This window comes from Giraffa tippelskirchi, chromosome 4 (assembly GCF_054371585.1).
Source record: "Giraffa tippelskirchi isolate mGirTip1 chromosome 4, T2T-mGirTip1v1.2.pri, whole genome shotgun sequence".
In the NCBI taxonomy this organism is placed as follows: domain Eukaryota; kingdom Metazoa; phylum Chordata; class Mammalia; order Artiodactyla; family Giraffidae; genus Giraffa; species Giraffa tippelskirchi.
Genome location: NC_137278.1, coordinates 197,256,708 through 197,275,226, shown reverse-complemented (window position 1 = coordinate 197,275,226; position 18,519 = coordinate 197,256,708). Strand labels below are relative to the sequence as shown.

The 18,519-nt window shown below is 49.1% G+C and overlaps 2 protein-coding genes across 3 annotated transcripts in view; both read right to left on the bottom strand.

Moving 5' to 3' along the window:
- The window catches only part of ANO2 (anoctamin 2), a 328,686-nt gene extending 319,790 nt beyond the window's left edge, over window positions 1–8,896 (bottom strand). The window contains exons 1-2 of one of the 2 annotated variants that reach the window (XM_081587341.1): window positions 8,667–8,896; window positions 5,299–5,423 (exon numbers count right to left, since the gene is read on the bottom strand). Coding sequence is in view for 1 of the 2 variants with exons in the window: in XM_081587340.1 (XP_081443466.1) it covers window positions 8,667–8,781 (115 nt within the window). In the remaining variant the exon portion in view is untranslated. The remainder of the gene's footprint in view (window positions 1–5,298; window positions 5,424–8,666) is intronic. The other variant, XM_081587340.1, reaches the window with a different exon arrangement.
- A 2,824-nt stretch (window positions 8,897–11,720) lies between these two features.
- Window positions 11,721–18,519, bottom strand: part of VWF (von Willebrand factor) — a 119,493-nt gene continuing 112,694 nt past the window's right edge. Inside the window, exons 48-52 of the mRNA XM_081597129.1 lie at window positions 16,806–16,904; window positions 16,007–16,135; window positions 15,451–15,490; window positions 12,513–12,610; window positions 11,721–12,037 (exon numbers count right to left, since the gene is read on the bottom strand). Coding sequence (XP_081453255.1) covers window positions 11,849–12,037; window positions 12,513–12,610; window positions 15,451–15,490; window positions 16,007–16,135; window positions 16,806–16,904 — 555 coding nt within the window. The 3' untranslated portion in view covers window positions 11,721–11,848. The remainder of the gene's footprint in view (window positions 12,038–12,512; window positions 12,611–15,450; window positions 15,491–16,006; window positions 16,136–16,805; window positions 16,905–18,519) is intronic.

Sequence of the window (18,519 nt, the reverse complement as noted above, 5' to 3'; positions counted from 1 at the left end):
AAACATCTGGAAGGCAGGGGACAGAACACTGAGGGGCAGGAGTGGGCATGTGTGCTGGTAGTGGGGTGGAGGGCCTCCAGTTTAGGATACCAGGGGAGGGGCTTCCTTCCTCCATTCCCAGTCTTGCTCATCCCTCTCCCCTTGTGCATTTCTGCCCAGATCAGAACTGAGAGCAAGACTGTACACCCCAGGGTGTGTGTCTAAACACACTCTGAAAACCTCCATGTATGTCTAAACAACTGGAGACCATCCTGATGAGTACCTTGGCAGGTGATACAGTGGATGCTCACTCAAGGTCCACCCTTGCTTGACAGCATTCAAGGAATGAGTTCACACCAGTGACCCGGGTAGCTCAGATTAAGAGGCAGCCCAAAGCCTTAGTCACATCACTATCTGGGAGCCACCATCCCCTAAAGAAGCCACCAGGGATTTGAGGCTGGCCTCCAGGGCCCCACTGGCCACCCTGGCCACTCTCTCTGCTGGCCCTCTGATTATGGATCACCACTGCCTGGGGTCCTGCTTTCATGCCCACTTTCTCCCATAACCAGCGATTAGAGAACAGCGTGTGGTTCAGCTGTTCCAGCTCCAGCAAGACGTTCCAGGAAATGACATTTTAGAGAGCTCTCTTGGGCTTCCCTGATGGCTCAGACAATAAAGAATCTGCCTGAAATGCAGGTTCAATCCCTGGTTGGGGAAGATTCCCTGGAGGAGAAAATGGCAACCCACTCCAGTATTCTTGCCTGGAGAATCCCATGGACAGAGGAGCCTTGTGGGCTACAGTCCATGGGGTCGTAAAGAGTTGGACACAGCTGAGCGACTAACATACACAGAGCTCTCTTTGCAATACTGACTCCATTTTTATTTCCCTTCTTACCCCATTCACTTGGCTCTTAGCACAAAGGGCCTTGAACAGGAGATCCCTGGGTGTTTGAGACTTAGCCACCCTCCTGGACCCTGGGGGTGTGATACTGTGATTTATTGTAAAAACAGATAATTTGGCCTTTGTTCTGTACCTGCTGCAGAGCTCCTAAAACCCTCAGAATTTCCTAAGTGTGGAGAGCAATCAAGGTGTCTTTTGTTATGTTAAGGAGGTGACTTTTGGGAAGCTCCCCACTAACCTAAGAATGGGGCCTGGTTGCTAGGGGAACTAACCTTGTGATGAGAGGGTGGACCTTTCAGTCTCCCCTCCCCCTTCCTCCCCCTCCCCTCCTAGGAGGGTACGGAGCTGGAGATTGAGTTTAGTCACCATCAGTGGCTGGAAACTAAATCAATTGTGCCTGTGTAATGAAGTGCCCCAAAAGGATGTATTATAATCAGTCATGCCCCTATAATGAAGCCCCTAAAAGGATGTAGTTCACTGAGCTTCCAGGTTGATGAACAACTGGAGATGTGGGAAGAACAGCACATCCAGAGGGCATGGGATTCCAGGTCCTTCCCACGTATCTTGTCCTCTGCATCTCATTCATCTGGCTCTTTCTGAGTTGTATCCTATCCTTTCATAATAAACCAGTGAGTAATGCTTCCCAGCTGGCTCAGTGGTAAAGGACCCAGCTGTCCGTTCAGGAGAGGCACAAGACGTGGGTTCGATCCCTGGATCGGGAAGATCCCCTAGAGGAGGGCATGGCAACCCACTCCAGTATTCTTGCCTGGAGAATCCCATGGACAGAGGAGCTTGGAGAGCTACAGTCCAAAGGGTCACAAAGAGCCGGACATGACTGAAGCAACTGAGCATGCATAAATGTATATATGTATGTGTGCAACAGAATATTACCCAGTCATATGAAAGAATGAGACAATGCCATTAGCAGCATCATGGATGGACCTAGAGATTACCATACTAAGTGAAGTAAATCAGACAAAGAATGACAAATATCATATGATAACAGCTATATGTAGAATCTTTAGAAATGAGATAAATGAGCTTATCCACAAAATGGGCTTCCCAGGTAGCTCAATGGGTAAAGAATCTCCCTGCAATGCAAAAGACACAGAGACATGGGTTTGATCCCTGAGTTGGGAGGATAGAAACAGACTCACAGATGTAGAAAACAAACTCAGGGTTACCAAAAGGGAAACGGGGTGCGGGAAGGATAAATTATCAGTTTGGGATTAGCAGATGCATACTGCTATATATAAAATAGATAACATGGTCCTACTGTAGAGCACAGGGAGCTATGTTCAATATTCTGTGACAAACCATAATAGAAAAGAATACAAAAAAGAGCAGGTATGTATACATATAACCGAATCACTTCGCTGTGCATCTGAAACTAACACAACACTGTAAATCAACTATACTTCAAAAATAAAAAGAAGATAATAGGCATTTGAATCTGTTGGCTAGCTACCATCACCCCAGCTCACCATTCATTCATTTACACATTCAAAACCATTTAATAATCACATACCACACACCTTGTCCTGTCCTGGATGCTGAAACTTGAAGATCTCAGAGTCTACTTGGGGAGACAAATGGTCTAAATCTGTAACTTTAATATATAATAAGGGTACTATATCACAGGAAACTTACCATTTTTGATAGGCCCCTATGACAGAGACTTGGGCTTCCCTGGTGGCTCAGACAGTAAAGAATCCGCCTGCAATGAAGGAGACCCGGGTTCGATCCCTGGGTCAGGAAGATCCCCTGGAGGAGGAAATGGCAACCCACTCCAGTATTCTTGCCTGGAGAATTCCATGGACAGAGGAGCCTGGCGGGCTACAGTCCATGGGGTCACAAAGAGTCGGACACGACTGAGCAACTAACACTTCACTTCATGAAAGAGACTACAAGCTGCTTACCAAAATCCATGTTCTCCGCTTCTCCCTGAACACACAGCTAGACCATATTTCCGAGCCTCCCTGATGTGGCCACGAGACTGAATTCCAGCCAGAGGAATGCAAGCAGAGTGTTATGTGCTATTTCTAGGTCTGACCCATCTAAACCTTCCATGACTGCTCCTGCGCGCTCTTTCCCTGCTCCCTGATAACTGGAGTGGCAATCCTCGGGGCCACCTCGGAAGTCACAGATGAAGTTGGCTGAGCACCCATCACCCTGGGTCCCTGAAAAGCTTTTGGGAAAAGAGTCACCCTACCAACTTGTTCACCCACCCAGGCCTATCTCTTTAGCAAGCAGTACACTCTTGTTACACTTTACTCCTATTCATTAGAGCAACTAGCTGAGCATAAAGTGCCTTCCACTATCAATGTGGATAATAATAAATAACTCCCCTTACTAGGGCTTCCCTGGTGGTTCAGAAGTTAAAGAATCTGCCTGCAATTCAGGAGACCCAGGTTCAATCCGTGGGTCAGGAATATCCCCTAGAGGAGGAAATGGCAACCCACTCCAGTATTCTTCCCTGGAGAATTCCATGGACAGAGAGGAGTCTGGTGGGCTATAATCCATGGGGTCACAAAGAGTTGGACACAACTGTATGACTAATGCTTGCTTACACGGGCAGTAATTCAGCCCACAGAGATACCATCCATACTCGTACTAGAGAGCCTTGTTCAAACTTCCCCCAACTTGACAGACAGCTTAACTCCCTCATACCTGCACACCCCAGGTGGGGAGAGATACTCAGAGGTAGGGACTGGATATCATCTTTGGCCCTCACTGCTGCCTGGCACATAGTAGGTGCTCAAGGAAAGAGTGGATAAAAAATTGAGATGAAGAAAAGAAGAGCAGAGAGGGATTTCTGGTCAGTTGTCTCTTCTGTGCTTTGTGGTATGGAATTTTGGAGCTTTGGGAGGGTAAAAAAAAATTGAGAGGATTTGTCACCAGCAGAACTGCATTTTAAGGAATGAAAAGACTGGATGTATGTGCACGTATAACCAAATCACTTTCCTGTTCACCTGAAACTAATGCAGCATCGTAAATAACTCCACTCCAATATAAAATAAAAAGATTATTTAAAAAAAGAAATGCTAAAAGATGTTCTTCACGATGAAAGGAAGTGACAACAGATAGGCACTTGGATAAGAATTGCTCCTGATGGGAGAGTCTTATATTCCTTTCTTACAAAGGCGGAGAAAAGAGCCTGTGAGTCATCAGTCAAAATGGACTATTAGCCACTAAATTTTCTATGTGCTACAAGCCATTGTGCGCCAGTGCTCAGTTGCTCAGTCATGTCCAACTCTTTGTGACCGTATGGACTGTAGCCTGCCAGGCTCCTCTGTCCATGGGATTTTCCAGGCAAGAATACCAGAGTGGGTTGCCATTTCCTATTTCAGGGATCTTCCCGACCCTGGGATCAAACCCATGTCACCTGCGCTGGCAGGTGTATTCTTTACCATTGAGCTACCTGGGAAGCCCATAGGCCACTATGTTTCAAGTTAGAGGTTGGTTATCTAATGGTTTGAAAGACAGGTGGTTATCTAATGGTTTGAGCAATTTTTTTTCAGTATAATAGAGTAGAATGGACCAGAAAAGTATAAAACAGAAACATTTCCCTTAAAAAAAGACAGACACAATAAAATAAATGCCTGCATGAAAAATAATACCCTTTCTAAAAAGCTACTAATGAAACTACAGCTCATTATGCTGGGCAATGCTTTATATGTCACACAAATTCCACTGTGACATTCTTCTTAAAGTTTAATGTTGATGAACTAGTCTCATTTTCTTAGGCAATGGGACCCACGGAACTTATTATCTCTTTTCTGATCTGCCTGTCAGAAGGCTCATAGGTAAGTTTTTGCTCAATTACAGTACCTATTCTTATCTAGGTTTGGCTGATATAATAATATGTTCCCAATCTTTCATTCTTTGGCATTTGCTCATTTTCCCTTAAGTTTTATGTTATCTAAGTTTTCCTTTCTTATAATTTGTTTGAAGGTTAATAATTAAGAAATAGAAGTAGTTACTGATATAGGAAAAAAATAAAAATGAATTAAAAAGGAGTTAGGGTCAAGAATCATTACCAAAATATTAAAAATCAGTGTTTTTTTCTATTTAATTATTTTCAACAGGCACGTATCATTACTTTTAAATTCTTAAAGCTGTTTTTAATTAGTTTATGATGAATAATAGGCATCAGTGATTGCTAGAAAAGTGTGAGTTTTCCCATTTTTCTAGAAATCAGTGAACCAGTCAGAAGATGAGGGTGGGACTGCCCTGGGGATCCAGTGGTTAAGACTCTGAATTCCCACTGCACCGGGCACAGGTTCGGTGCCTGGTCGGGAGCATAGAATAAATAAAAATACTCTACAAAATAAAAGAAAATATTTTTTAAAAAAGGAAGACGCAAGGGTGGCATGCTTTATATTTGTGTTTGCTACACAGTGGGGGGAGGATCTCACCTGGCTCCTTGAAAGAATTGTCATCTTTTTGTAGTTTCAGCGCAAGTTAACATAGATGGAGAACTGTCAGCCAGATGGACTTATAAATTATTTGCTTAGAGTTTCTGGAGGGAGGGCAGGGTTGTCTGTAGGAGCCAAAAAAAAAGACTTCTAGTACATCTTGAAATGTATTAATACTACGAAGTGTGAAAGTATTATTTGCTTCAGTCATGTCTGACTCTGTGCGACCCCATGGACTGTAGCCTGCCAGGCCCCTCTGTCCATGGGATTTCCCAGGCAAGAATACTGGAATGGGTTACCATTCCCTTCGCCAGGGGATCTTCCCAACCCAGGGATCGAACCAAGGTCTTCTGCCTTGCAGGAGGATTCTTTACAGTCTGAGCCACCAGGAAGACTATGAAGTATGGATGTGGTTAATTTCATTGGTGTGGTCTGAACAAGCCTGTTCTTGACCCCACCTCCTCCTTCTCATGTCCAACAATGAGTGGAGTGGTGACCTTAGGGCACCAAGAGTGGAGAATGTAAGGTCCTGACGATCCAGTGCGTGCGTGCCCTGTTGATCCTTGCAGCTCCAGCACTAAGCATGGGCTCCACAAGTGTGTTCTGAACTGGTGTGCGCTGCCCCCATAGCTGCGTGGTGTGCAGATCCACAGGAGTGTTCGTGAGCCGGGATTACTAGAATCCATCAGACACTGGGCAAGTTCTCTGCAGGCAGTGGGTCAGTCTCCCACATGGAGAGACTGAAATTTCCACGTCAACGTGGAATTCAGGCAACCTGTGCTCACTAAAGCATGTCCCCAGTGTGAACCACAGTGGCATGTTGTCATAGGAGTTCAGTGATGACAACTGGCCTTCTTAGGTTTGATCCCACTAAATAAACTAACCCTGATGACTCCAGACTGGAAGTCGTGTCAAGGCAAGCCTTGCCCGGAATATGACCACAGCATCACCTATCAGCCTTGCAAAATTAATATCTCCCTAAAGGCCCCACTTCCACCCACACTTCCACCTACCCCTTCCTTGGCAACATCTACACTTCCTTCTAATGGCTTCTGAAGAACAGAATGAGAGCAACAAGATGAGGTGGTAAGGAAGTGAGTTGGAATTCCAACTTTATCCTTCACTGATGATTCACTGGTGAATCCAATGTAACAGGGGTACTTCCTAACCTCTCTGAACCTCAGGTTCCTCTTCAATGACATGGATTTCATATTGACCCCAAGGCTGTTGGGAAGTGAAGCGCAGTATCTGTATGCACTGTGTCTAAATATGTCTCCCCTTTCTCTTTGAAAGTCAAAAACATACAGCCTGAGCCCCAGGACTTCATGTGATCTGGCTCATCCTCTCCCTCTCCCTCTAGGCACTGGGTTTCCCCCCTGACTTTTTGGACAGCCCAAGCACATTGCTGCCCCAGGGTCTTTGGCCTCTACTGCCGTTGCTTGAGGGCTTCCCTGGTGGCTCAGCAGCAAAGAATCTGTCTGCAATGCAGGAGGCACAGGAGACACAGCTTCAATCCTGGGTCAGGAGGATCTCCTGGAGGAGGGCATGGCAACTCACTCCAGTATTCTTGCCTAAAGAATCCCATGGACAGTGGAGCCTGGCAGGTTATGACCCCTATGGTCTCAAAGAGCAGGACACGACTGAAGCAACTTAGCACACATGCATGCCGTTGCTTGATCATTCTCCAGGTGTCCACGTGGCTGGTTCCTTCTTTGAATGCAATCATTTTTCAAACTCCTCCTCCCCAGCAACCTGATCACAAATATGGATGGATTCTACTTTGTAGCTAGAGGCCAGATTCTCATCTCTAGTGGTCAAGTTTCTGTTCTTTGTGTGGTCTAGGAATGCCAGGCTCCTCTCAGCCAGCAGAAGGGCCCACGAGATGGGTGGATTAACAGGAGATCGGGTCCTCATTAGAGAAAATGAAACACAAGCTCCACTCTAGCCCTCAGTGTCTCCGGCCCCCCACCCCAGTCCTGCCCCACAGTGGAAGTGGGCAGAGAAGGACAGAGAAACTGGACCAGACAGAGCCTGAGGCTGGTGTTTGCAACACAGCCTCCTCCATCAGCCAGCAAAGAGGCCCAGGGCCCACCTACAGGCAGCATGGGTGCCCAGGAAAGACGTGCTCAGGTCACTGGCTCCCAAAATGATGGCGCATGGCAGGTCGCAGTGAAGGGGCGATTGGGCCCTGGATGCCAAGCAGCTGGGGCAGGCCTCTGATATCTGATCCCAAGAGCAAAGCCCAGGACAAGTTATCTTGTCACCCTCTGGAGGAGCCCCCTCTTGTCTAAGATTCTCCCTCGCCTGCCACCTGCCTTGGGGCTGAGACTTAACCTTGCTTGGCAGGAACTCCTGCCCTAGACCAGCGTTCACACGGTCCTGGGGTGTCTCTCCACACCTGCTCAAGCAGTCTCAGACTCACACCTGCCTTCCAGTCACCTCTGCCCACTGTTCATGCCAGTGAAGTGAGCACCTTCCCCGGCCCCTGCCACTCCACGACTCCCTTATGAACCACTGGAAACAAGACTCCAGACAGAATCCCCTTCTAGGCAGGGTCAACCCCACCAAACACACGTCTGTATTCAGCATCACCTGAAGATGCAGGAGGGTCATGCCCTGCTCCCCTAAACGCTGCCTCAATTTGCTTTTCCTCTTAAATAAGCTCCTGGGGAAAGACACGCCTGTGTTTCCCACAGTGTAAATGCCCTTCCTGAGGTGGATAAGGGCTGGGGGAGACTTCCTGAAATTTTGAGGATGTTCCAAGAAGCTAAAGTCAAATTGCAGGGGGTGACTCTGAACCTCTGTCCTTGGCAGACTGTTTCTGAATTAAACTTCAGTTGTTTGCTCACCTGTTCAGTTGTGCTAAACACTCCCTGACTTGTAACAAGGACAAGATAAAGATATTGGAATTGGTAATTCATCAACAAAAAGTCGCTGCACCAATCCCCTGGTTCTTGTCCTACCTCTTTTCTCCTTGATAGGACATGAGTGTCCAGGAAACCGCTCAGGTGTCCCTCGCCTTCCAAGGGTGAGAGCCACCCGAGGGTGTGAAGTTGCTGGTCTGGGTGCCCCAGCATCCAGGGGCACCCACTGCTCCACAGACAAGCGTGGGACCCCTGGGCTTGGAGCCCCGGGACGGCGGTCTTGGGCTGAACAAAGGGCTTTCATGTCAGGGATCATAGACTGAAATTATGTCTGCCTGTCTAGCCAGCAGGCAGGGATCCACTGGGCAAAGCCCCCTACAGGTTCACCCAGGGTCACCAATCTCAAGGGTAGAAATAGGAATGCCCGCTCCTTCACTCCCAGCCCCCTCTCCATCCTACAAGATTCTAGATGCTCAGGACTAGGTCCATGCAAGGGAGACTCACCATGCAGCCCCGGGGTGGTGGCCATGGAGCGGGCACACTGAACAGGGAAACCCCGACTGTCCCGCGGCTGCGCTGGCGTCTGCACTGGCTTATTCAGCCGCCGGGCTAATTCCATCGCGGCTCAGCTCCGTCTGGACGTACCCGCCCCTGCCTGCTGTTGCTGTCTCCTCCCCCATCCCTCGCTGGGCCACCCGGCCTCCTCCGGCTGCTGCGCCCCGGGCGCACCGGCCGCTAGTCGCGCCACGTGGAGGAAGAAGCCAGTTCCAGCCGGCGGGTTGAGTCTGGGTCACGCTCGGGTTAATGAAGCCGAGGGGCCAGACCGTAAGACTGCGGCTCTCCCTGCCCCGGGCGCTGCCTCCTAACCTGGTTCGGGTGTGAGCATTCAGCCGGATTATCTCTTGAACCGTCTGCCTGATTAGTTTGCAATCCCGCCTAGAAACCCTGTTTCCCTCCGTCCTGTCGCTGATCGCCTGGGTGGGGGTGGGTGCTTCCCCGCACACCTGCCTGCACTCTACCCTCCACCAGCTGTCCCCCACCTTTCTCTAGACTAAAAGGAGCAAGAGTGAAGGAATCTCACCCCAGGGACAGGAAGAGGGGCTGCAAGTGGTAAGGGGAGGGACAGGTTTTAGAAAAGCTTCCCAAGGAGACTGTGGGACCAGTTGAGGAAGCAGATGTTGAAAGCTCCATCCTAGAAAAAAAGAGGAGCTCCATCTTTCTGGAATGGCTTTGGTACCTAGCCCTGGGCAGGGGGATGGAAGAGAAGACCTCCAAAGGGCCATTCTGCATGATGGAATCTACAATTCCAAGATGCCCACAAGGTAAGTGAGTGCATTAATACCAGGGACCCAAAAAATGAAAAGGTATTATGTTAACATAGATGTCAAGTTGGCTCTGTATGACTACAGACTTTCCCATCTCCCATGCTGATAAGGTGGGCTTGTGGGACTGCTCCCCACTTCATGCATGCGTGTTCAGTCATGAAGTCATGTCCGAATCTTTTGGAATCCCATGGACTATAGTCCATCAGGCTCCTTGGTCCATGGGATTTTTCAGGCAAGAATACTGGAATGGGTTGCCATTTCCTCCTTCAGGGGATGTTCCTGACCCAGGGATTGAACCTAAGTCTCCTTCGCTGAAGGCGGATTCTTTATTGCTGAGCGATTGGGGAGGCCCCTCCCTACTTTGTACATTATATCAATTGATGATGAACCTGAGACAGTAAAGGGAGTCAGCAGCTGAGCAGAAGGAAAACCAGAAACAGCATGTGCCCACCCCTGGCCCATCCCAGGCAGGCTATGTCCTGGCTGCCAGGAGTAATCAAGGCTGATATGGATACAGACATCCACTCCCTCAGCACCCTTCTCAGAGCCTTCCCCAAAGGAATGAGTTCTAATAACCATTCTATGTTTACTGCCTGTGTACCCATTTCACAGATGAGGACACTGCAGTGTAAAGGTCAGGCCCCATATCTCAGAAGGCTGAGCTCACTCCACAGTGTGTGCTCTAACACTTGGATCCCGGCTCCTTTCTCTCCCAGACACGTGCCCTTCTCCACTCACTTCCGGGAACCCTTCCCTATATGTTTCCAGTGCCAAGAGGACTGGAAACATTTCCACCTTGGTTCATCTCTTCTCTCTCTCCATACTCCCTGAGACTCTTCCTAAGACTCTCACTTTGGGATACTGTCCCATCTGGTCTGAGGGTGACAAAACAGAGAGTCCTGGGAGAAGACTCTTGAGAGTCCCTTGGACTGCAAGAAGATCAAACCAGTCAATCCTAAAGGAAATGAACCCTGAACATTCTTTGGATGGACTGATGCTGAAGCTGAAACTTCAATACTTTGGCCACCTGATGCAGAGCCAACTCATTAGAAAAGACCCTGATGCTGGGAAGGATTGAGGGCAGGAGGAGAAAGAGGTGACAGAAGATGAGACGGTTGGATGGCATCACCAACTCAATGGACATGAACTTGAGCAAACTCCGGGAGATGGTGAAGGACAGGGAAGCCTGGCGTGCTGCAGTCCGTGGGGTCACAAAGAGTCAGACACAACTGTGCAACTGAACAGCAAGAGCTGGGACCAGAGGCAGATCCACCTTGGAATGCGTGCAGAGTGGGAGAGCTCCTGGTTCACACTCCGCTACCTGTTTCTCCTTCAGCATCCTATATACCCTGCTCCCTGCCGTTTTTTAAAATCAAAACATGCAATTTTTCAAGTTCAGCTTTTTCCTTGATAGTGAATCGTCCTGTCAGTAAATACAAGGAGAACTCGGGCTAAGGAAGCACTGGCAAACTGACACCCTCTGTTGAAGAAATAGCCTCCCACTGAGTTTCTCGGAGCCCCATGCCAACAGCACCTAGTCCCTGGGTGGAGCATCAGGCGATCAGTCAGAAGAGAGACAGCTATTAATAATTCTCTGGCCCCGGATCTGCTTTCCCACAGAGACCTTAGAGACTACTCAAAGTTGGAGGTGGGGTGATGGATAGAGGGTGACAGCCTTTGAATTACTGAGCAGTTATACAAAACTTCTATCCATTCCTCCTTCCCTCTACCCGGCTAAAACTCCCCACCAACGCGACTCAACGCAACCCATGCCGTTTGCCTCCAATGTTATCCTCCTTGGAGGTTCTTCTCCAGCAGAAGCAAAAAGGCCTAAAAATGCAGCCCTCCCTGGTCCTGGTGAGAACAAGGCTGAATCCGTCAGCACTAGATTGGTGTGGCTCTGGTGGACCGGCCCGAGAGTTCTTGCCCAGGTGTCCAGGTTCTCGAGTTCTGAACCTGGCTTTGCCACCCAGTGGCTGCGTGACCTTGGGCAAGTCACTCAAGCTCTCTGAGCTACTTTCATCCTCGGTGAAGGGGCAGGAGAGGGCAGTGGATGAGATGATGTCTAAATCCTTTCCAGCTTCACTGTCCAGTGCCTGCACTGTGTAGAGTCTCTCTCGGGGGTAAAAAGGATCTGGTGTGAAAGCCTGGGCTCCCTCTCCACTCCCCATCCCCGACCTCAGCACCCAACTCAGAGCAGCCCAGCCATCCCAGCCTGGATGAACCACCAGCCTTTGACGAGAAGACAGATTGGCCTTTATTGTGCGCCCAGGAAGGTCCGGGAGCAGAGTGCGCATGCGCGGAGCAGGGGTCGCAAGCCTAGCGGGAGACAGCGGGTGTCCAGGGCGGGCAAGCAGCACCTCACGGGCTGCATTTCTTGGGGGAGCACCGGCACTGCAGGGCGTTGAGGACCTCGTGGTGGATGATGGAGCCGTTGGTGCAGTGCAGGGGCACCTGCATGGCCTCCGTGCGAGTGGGCGAGCAGCAGGCACAGTGGTCCTGCACGTTCTCCGTGTCGATGGAGTACAGGGCTTTGCTGGTGCATCTTCCCTGCAGCGGGAAAGAGAGAGGCGGCGACGCGGGTGATGGAGAATCCCAGGGTGGGGAGGGCTCTGGGGCAGCCCGCTTCCTCCTGAACCTGCCCTCCTCCAGGCCTGGCCTTGGCCAGAGGAACCCAGGACAGCCAGCCTGCCCTAATGGAACTCTCACACCCAGCCCTGTAGCTGCAATTTCTCTGCATGTTTGATGGATCTCCGGGGAACGCAGCTCCCGTGTTCCACACGTAACCCTCCTTTCTCTTCAAAGGACACTTTGAATCATTGCTGATTTTTTTTTTTTATCTTCTGGGGTCAAAAGTTCTCAGTTACTTCAATAAAACATTTGCTTTCAAAAAAAAGGGGGGGGGGAGAAAGTTCCTAGTTTGTTTCACATCTCCTCCCTGTGAACTTCCCACATCTTTCCACAATGTATCTAAAGAGAGGTGTTCAAACGAAGAGACCGGTCCTCTGAACCGAGGACCCCTTACCTGGCAGTAGTGAATGTCCACTTTCCTTTCAGATTTGCAGTCTCCCACCTTGACGTACTGCACCTCGGCTATGATGTCCTTGCAGTCGGGCTCCTCACCTACAGGGCAGGTGAGAGATGGGACCTGTTCTCCCATTCAACATTGTCTACTCCAGTTCCCTTATTCACTAGACATAGGTCAGTTTCACAGTAACCAGGTCACCACAGCCAGCTACGGAGAGGGCAAGTCAGTGATCCTGGTTCCCCTCAGCGTCTCCTGCTAAGTCACTTCAGTCGTGTCCGACTCTTTGCAACCCCATGGACTGTGGCTCACCAGGCTCCCCTGTCCATGGGATTTCCCAGGCAAGAATACTAGAGTGGGATGCCACTCCCTTCTCCGGGGGATCTCCCCGACCCAGGGATCGAACCTGCATCTCCTGCACTGGCAGGTAGGTTCTTTACCACTAGCACCACCTGGGAAGCCCAGCTTCTCCTGGCCCTTCACAATCGGAGATAAAGATATCACTGGGTTGAACTCACTTAACGGCACAATTCTAACTGCAAGAGGAGCCTAGATTCACCGCGCTTTGGCGATGTCGATGGATAAGACTTACTTTTATACAATTGTAGACTCTAAAAGCCATAATGATCAGAGCAATTCTCTTGTGCTTATAACTCTGCATGTGTGCTGAGTTGCTCAGTTGTGTTCAACTCTGTGACCCCATGGACTGTAGCCCGCCAGGCTCCTCTGTTTATGGAGTTTTCCAGGCAAGAATACTGGAGGGGGTTGCCAGTTTCTTCTCCAGGGGATCTTCCCCACCCAGGGATCGAACTTGTGTCTCCTCCATCTCCAGCACTGGCAGGCGGATTCTTTACCACTGCGCCACTTGGGAAGCCTGTTTATACTATACCCAGAAGTGAACAGGCAATGAAGTATTCAATAAATACAATTAATATCTATCCATCCCTGAAAATGTCATTGTTTCCCCGGGGACTAAGAAGATCCTTGCAGCCCTTATGGAATCTTTGCTTTGAGTATAGCCATCTCCTGGTCGCAGGCATGGGTTTCCTTACACACAGGGGTTAACAGCATTCAGCTTTGAATCTCTGCTTGCTGCACTGATAATTCTAGGATTTAATGTCAGCTCACCATTGCCTGTCCAAACACTAGGAGTCTTCCATTCCTGGATGACTCCAAATCTAATTCAACCTTATTAGCCAGCCTCCCAATTTCCAAATAATTTCATTTTAAAGCAAAATCCTGCCAACCACATTAAGAGGGTGAATGAGGAAAACATATTGAAGCCAATACATGGTAGATGTAAATCCCCAAGCCTAGCTTATTTTCCTTATGGAGGGTCCCCGTCTCCTAAAAGCAGTGAAGCCCCCGTTTGGCCTCATTGCTAGTTTTGCAGATAACAGCCTCGGCCAGATTGCCCCTGCAGCACACCTAGAGAAAAATGCGTCTCCTCCTGGATGGTTTCCTGACCTCAGCCATGCAGACAGGAATCACAGAGAGATGCTCTCAGAGTGTGTCCCCTCAGTCTGCAGCTTGGTTACAGCAACTGCAGGGACTGTCAGAGTGAGCCATGAGGAGAAGAATGAATGACTGACCACTGAAGGTATTCATGTTTTCCCTCTTCCTTTCTTTTCCCCAGGGGCTTCCCTAGTGGCTCAGATGGTAAAGAATCCACCTGCAGTACAGGAGACCAGGTTCAATCCCTGGGTCAGAAAGATCCCCTAGAGAAGGGAATGGCTACCCACTCCAGTATTCTTGCCTGGAGAATTTCATGGACAGCAGAGCCTGGTGGGCTACAGTCCATGGCGTTGCGAACAGTGGGACACAACTAAGCAACTCTTTCTCTGCCTCCAAATAAACATGGGAACATGGACCCAGGAATCTAAAAACAGCAAACAAAAAAAAACTAAGTAACTAAACGAAAAAAACAAAGAATGTTAGTCCAGACAAGTAATTCTATACCCAGAGAATACAGCACTAACTTTGGGAATCTGAAAGGTACGTGTGCTCATGGAAACAAGAATTTGTGGTGAGATGCTTTCTGATGAGCAGACTGGAGCTCCATCTCCAAAGCTACTGGGGTAACTACTGGGGGACCAACCCATGCAACACAAGTGCAAGGTCAGGAAGAGCCAAGGACTTCCCTGGTGGTCCAGTGGTAAAGAATCTGCCTGCCAACACAGGGGATACAGGTTCGATCCCTAGTCCGGGAAGATCCCACATGCCTCTGGGCATCTAAGCCCATGCACCATGTCTACGGAGCCAGCGCACTCTAGAGCCCATGCTCAGCAACAAGAGAAGCCACCACAATGAGAAGCTTGCACACCGCAACTAAAGGTAGCCCTGGCTCTCCACAACTAGAGAAAGCCTGGGCACAGCAACGAAGACACAGCGCAGCCAAAAGTAAAATTAATTCATTTAAAAAAAGACGAGGGGAGAGTGAAGGAGAGGAGGTTAATAAAACTGGTTAATGAGACCAGTCTTATCAATCCTTGAGAAGACTGTGTTTCTCTCCGGCCCCACAGCCAGTTTCTCGCTTCCCCTTCTCTCTGGGATACCCAAAGAATAGAGGTGTATTGAGTATCTCATCTGTTGAGATCATAAATCAAGGTGCCTTGTCTTCAAGGAGCTTCAAAGGCAGAAAGAAGACATTCTCTTGTGATAGGACTGTGACCAACCCAAGACCCGGTGAGGAGAAAGGAAAATAAGAGGCTAGTGATTGCCAGGAGTCTGGAAGAAGGAAGAAGAGACTGGTTTACAGTCATCTGAAAGGGGACTTGAGGAGGGGGCAGTCCGAGGACATGCGAGGCAGGGTGGCAGTCCCCTGCAGAACTGAATGCAATGACTGTGCTATCTTTCTAGAATAAAGTTCACTTTGAAGAACATCCCCTGGACTTGATCTGATGGGTTTCAAGGGACAGTCTATTGGTAACATACTTACATGTGTCACAGCACGTGCCAGGAATTTTCACGATTTTCCCCTAGGAAAACAGCAAAGTCCCGAGTTAGGCACAAACAGTACATAGTGGACACTTTCTGTCATTCCAGGCCAAGTCCTGCCTCTGGACTCACAGCCCTGAGCCCAAGTCTCCAGAAGTGAATGGGTTGTCCCATCACAAAGGTGAGCAGACTGACCACCCCTCCCAGCCAGGCTGAAACGGTCCTGATTATTCTGAATTCTCTTCCAGTTGAGAGTCTCCAGGAATGTCATTCCCAGGGGAGACCATCAATCAGTTTGGTCTCTCACCTCCCCATTCAAGGATCACAGATCCAGTCTCCCCCAAGGAGAGGTATTTTCTTAGAGCATCATGGACAGAGTTTCATCTCTCCATCAGGCTTTGATTTTGTAATTTTGTTGATTTTCAAACTAGGTCGGGGTTCTCCTTGAACACTGGGAATCATGGCAGAGCTGTACTGCCATTCAGAAGAACCTTCTTTTTTCAGTCAAAGATGGAGACAGTCAAGAAGAAAGCAGGGCCCGGGCTCGGACGGCTCACCCCCTCGGCCAGACATTTGTGTTCGTTGAAGGGTGGGCAGCTCATGACCCTCTTCTCCCAAATGAACTCTCCTCTCTCGTTGACTTTGCAGAAGTGACTGTCACAGCCATCCTGGAGTGTCTCATCACGCTGAAAGGAAAGAGAGGATGTGCGTTGAGCACATCTGAAGACAGCCCTTGGGTTTCAAAGCCACTTCCAACAGTGACCTTGACTCCTTGGAGTTGTTGAGACAGTGTGGGGGACCATAGAACAAGAATGAGGCAGGTGCAGTCCGGTTTTGCAACCTGTTTACTGGGAATAGGGCTGTCTGAAGGTAGGAAATCCCTAAATTCTTCTGACCACATAACAGTGTAAAGAATTAAGACACAGTGGAGGTAAACTGGCCGATCAATAGCTGAACTAGAGATGAGTGCCTCTGACCAAGAGATGAGTGAACTAGGTACCTGTCTCACCAGCTCATCCTAACTTCCACAGATCGGCATCTCTGTCACCTGACTACATACCCAGTCTCAGAGACAATCCAGGCTGGAGATAATCTTAGAGGTCAACCAACTCTCAATCATGGGGGCCCACACCAACGATCCCCTTGTCGAGGAAAGTGACAAAATAACTAAATCAAAGAGAAAATCCTATACCTTCTAAAGGTTAGCCATCTTTTCTTAATAAAAAATCAGAAATAGGTATGAAAAGAAGTCAATATCGACCCAAACTTGGCCCCCTCTTTCTTGAAGAAAAGATCCCCAAGCAAGGAAGCAGACGGTGATCTGAGGGGACAGTCTTGACTTCCACTGGCTCCCACCTTCAGCATCAGGATCTGTCCCCCTCGTAGCTGAATGGTGCATGCCGTAGGCAGGCATCTCCCACAGCATTCGCCCTGGAGCTTCTCTTCCATGTAACCCTGGAACCAGAAGGAAATGCAGCCTCTGTGAACCTCCCCCGAAGACCCCATTCATAAGTAAGCCAAACTGTCAATGATTTCATCATACCCAGCTGCTCCAACCAGAAATCTGGGGGTCATCCTCGTCCCTGCTCTCTTTTTCTCATCCCCTGCCTCGCCCCTCACCCACTCATCACCAGATCTTGCCAAAAAATGCATCCACTGCTTGTCATTCCAGGGTCCTCTGGCATCACCTAGTCCATGCGATCATCATCTGCCACTGGACTTTGTCACAGTGGAAATTGTCTCCCTGCCTCCATTCCTTCCCCTTTACGGTAGGGGAAAAGGCTGTAGCTTTCAGACCACAGGATTTCACAGTTTTACAAAAGTGCCCCCAAATCTGGGAGACCACACAGGGTAACCAACTTTTTATTTTTGCAAAGAATTTTCAAACATGCTAACCAAATAAGAACCAAAAAGCGATCATCAGTTGTCTCATCACTGCATGAAAATTAAAGCTCTTTTACCTTTCCCCATCATGCCAAAGGGACTTCCCTGGTGGCTCAGACAGCAAAGAATCTGCCTACCACGTGGGAAAACCAGGTCCCTGGGTCGGGAAGATCCCCTGGAGAAGGGAATGGAAACCCACTCCAGTATTCTCGCCTGGAGAATTCCATGGATAGAGGAGGCTGGCAGGCTACAGTCCATGGGGTTGCAAAGAGTCAGACATGCCTGAACAACTAACACTTTGACACCATGCCGAAAAAAAAAAAACAAGCAGGAAGAACAAAACTTAGTAAAATTTTAAAAGAATACATTTAGCTATGTGAAAGCCAACTATGGGGTCTTTTTTTGTTTTTTCCTTTTTGCTACATTTAGTAACGACCACTTAGAGATTCATTGCTCGGGGTCCTGAGGTTTTTCTGCCGTGAATCTCTAGCAGATCAGTCTGGAGTCCCTGACAGAAGACCCGGCTGTCTCACAGGGCGCCCGCGTTGATTGCAGAGACTGAAGGCTCGAAGCCAGCAGGGAGGTGAGGAGTCTGTGAGTGTGCACTGAACCCATCAGGGAGGCTATAGAGAAAGCCAGTGAGGACAGAGCTTCCAGCAGAACGGGGCGACTGGACAGGCGCCGGCTACACACACACACGCTTGGAAGGACACTGCCGACATTTGAGGCCATGGGGTGGGCTTTAGCTGTGTTTTCAAAATCACACGATTCCTGAAGGTGTGGACCGTGACGGATGGGAGAGGAAGAGAGAGATGGGAAAAACAGCATGAATGCATGCAACTGGTTATTATCAGAACGAGGAAATAAAATGGAGTTGACATCAGACAGGATTTCATGGGAGCCTGGATTGGGGCATTTTCTAGTGAGTGCTAGAAGAGATAGGAAATACCCTCTACTTGGCAGGCCCAAGTCAAGGAATGTGCCCAAAATCTTTAGAGGAGACGTGAGGGGCAGGGCACAAATGGAGGAGGGGGTTGCCAAGTGAAGAGATGGGGCCGTGGAGGCTCCATCCACACCCCAGAGGGGCCAAGGGCATGGTGAAGCCAAGGACAAGGAAAGATGGGGGGCATCGTGGGAGGGAAAGGGACAGGAGGAGGTGAAGGATGGGGTGGGCAGTGAGAGGAGC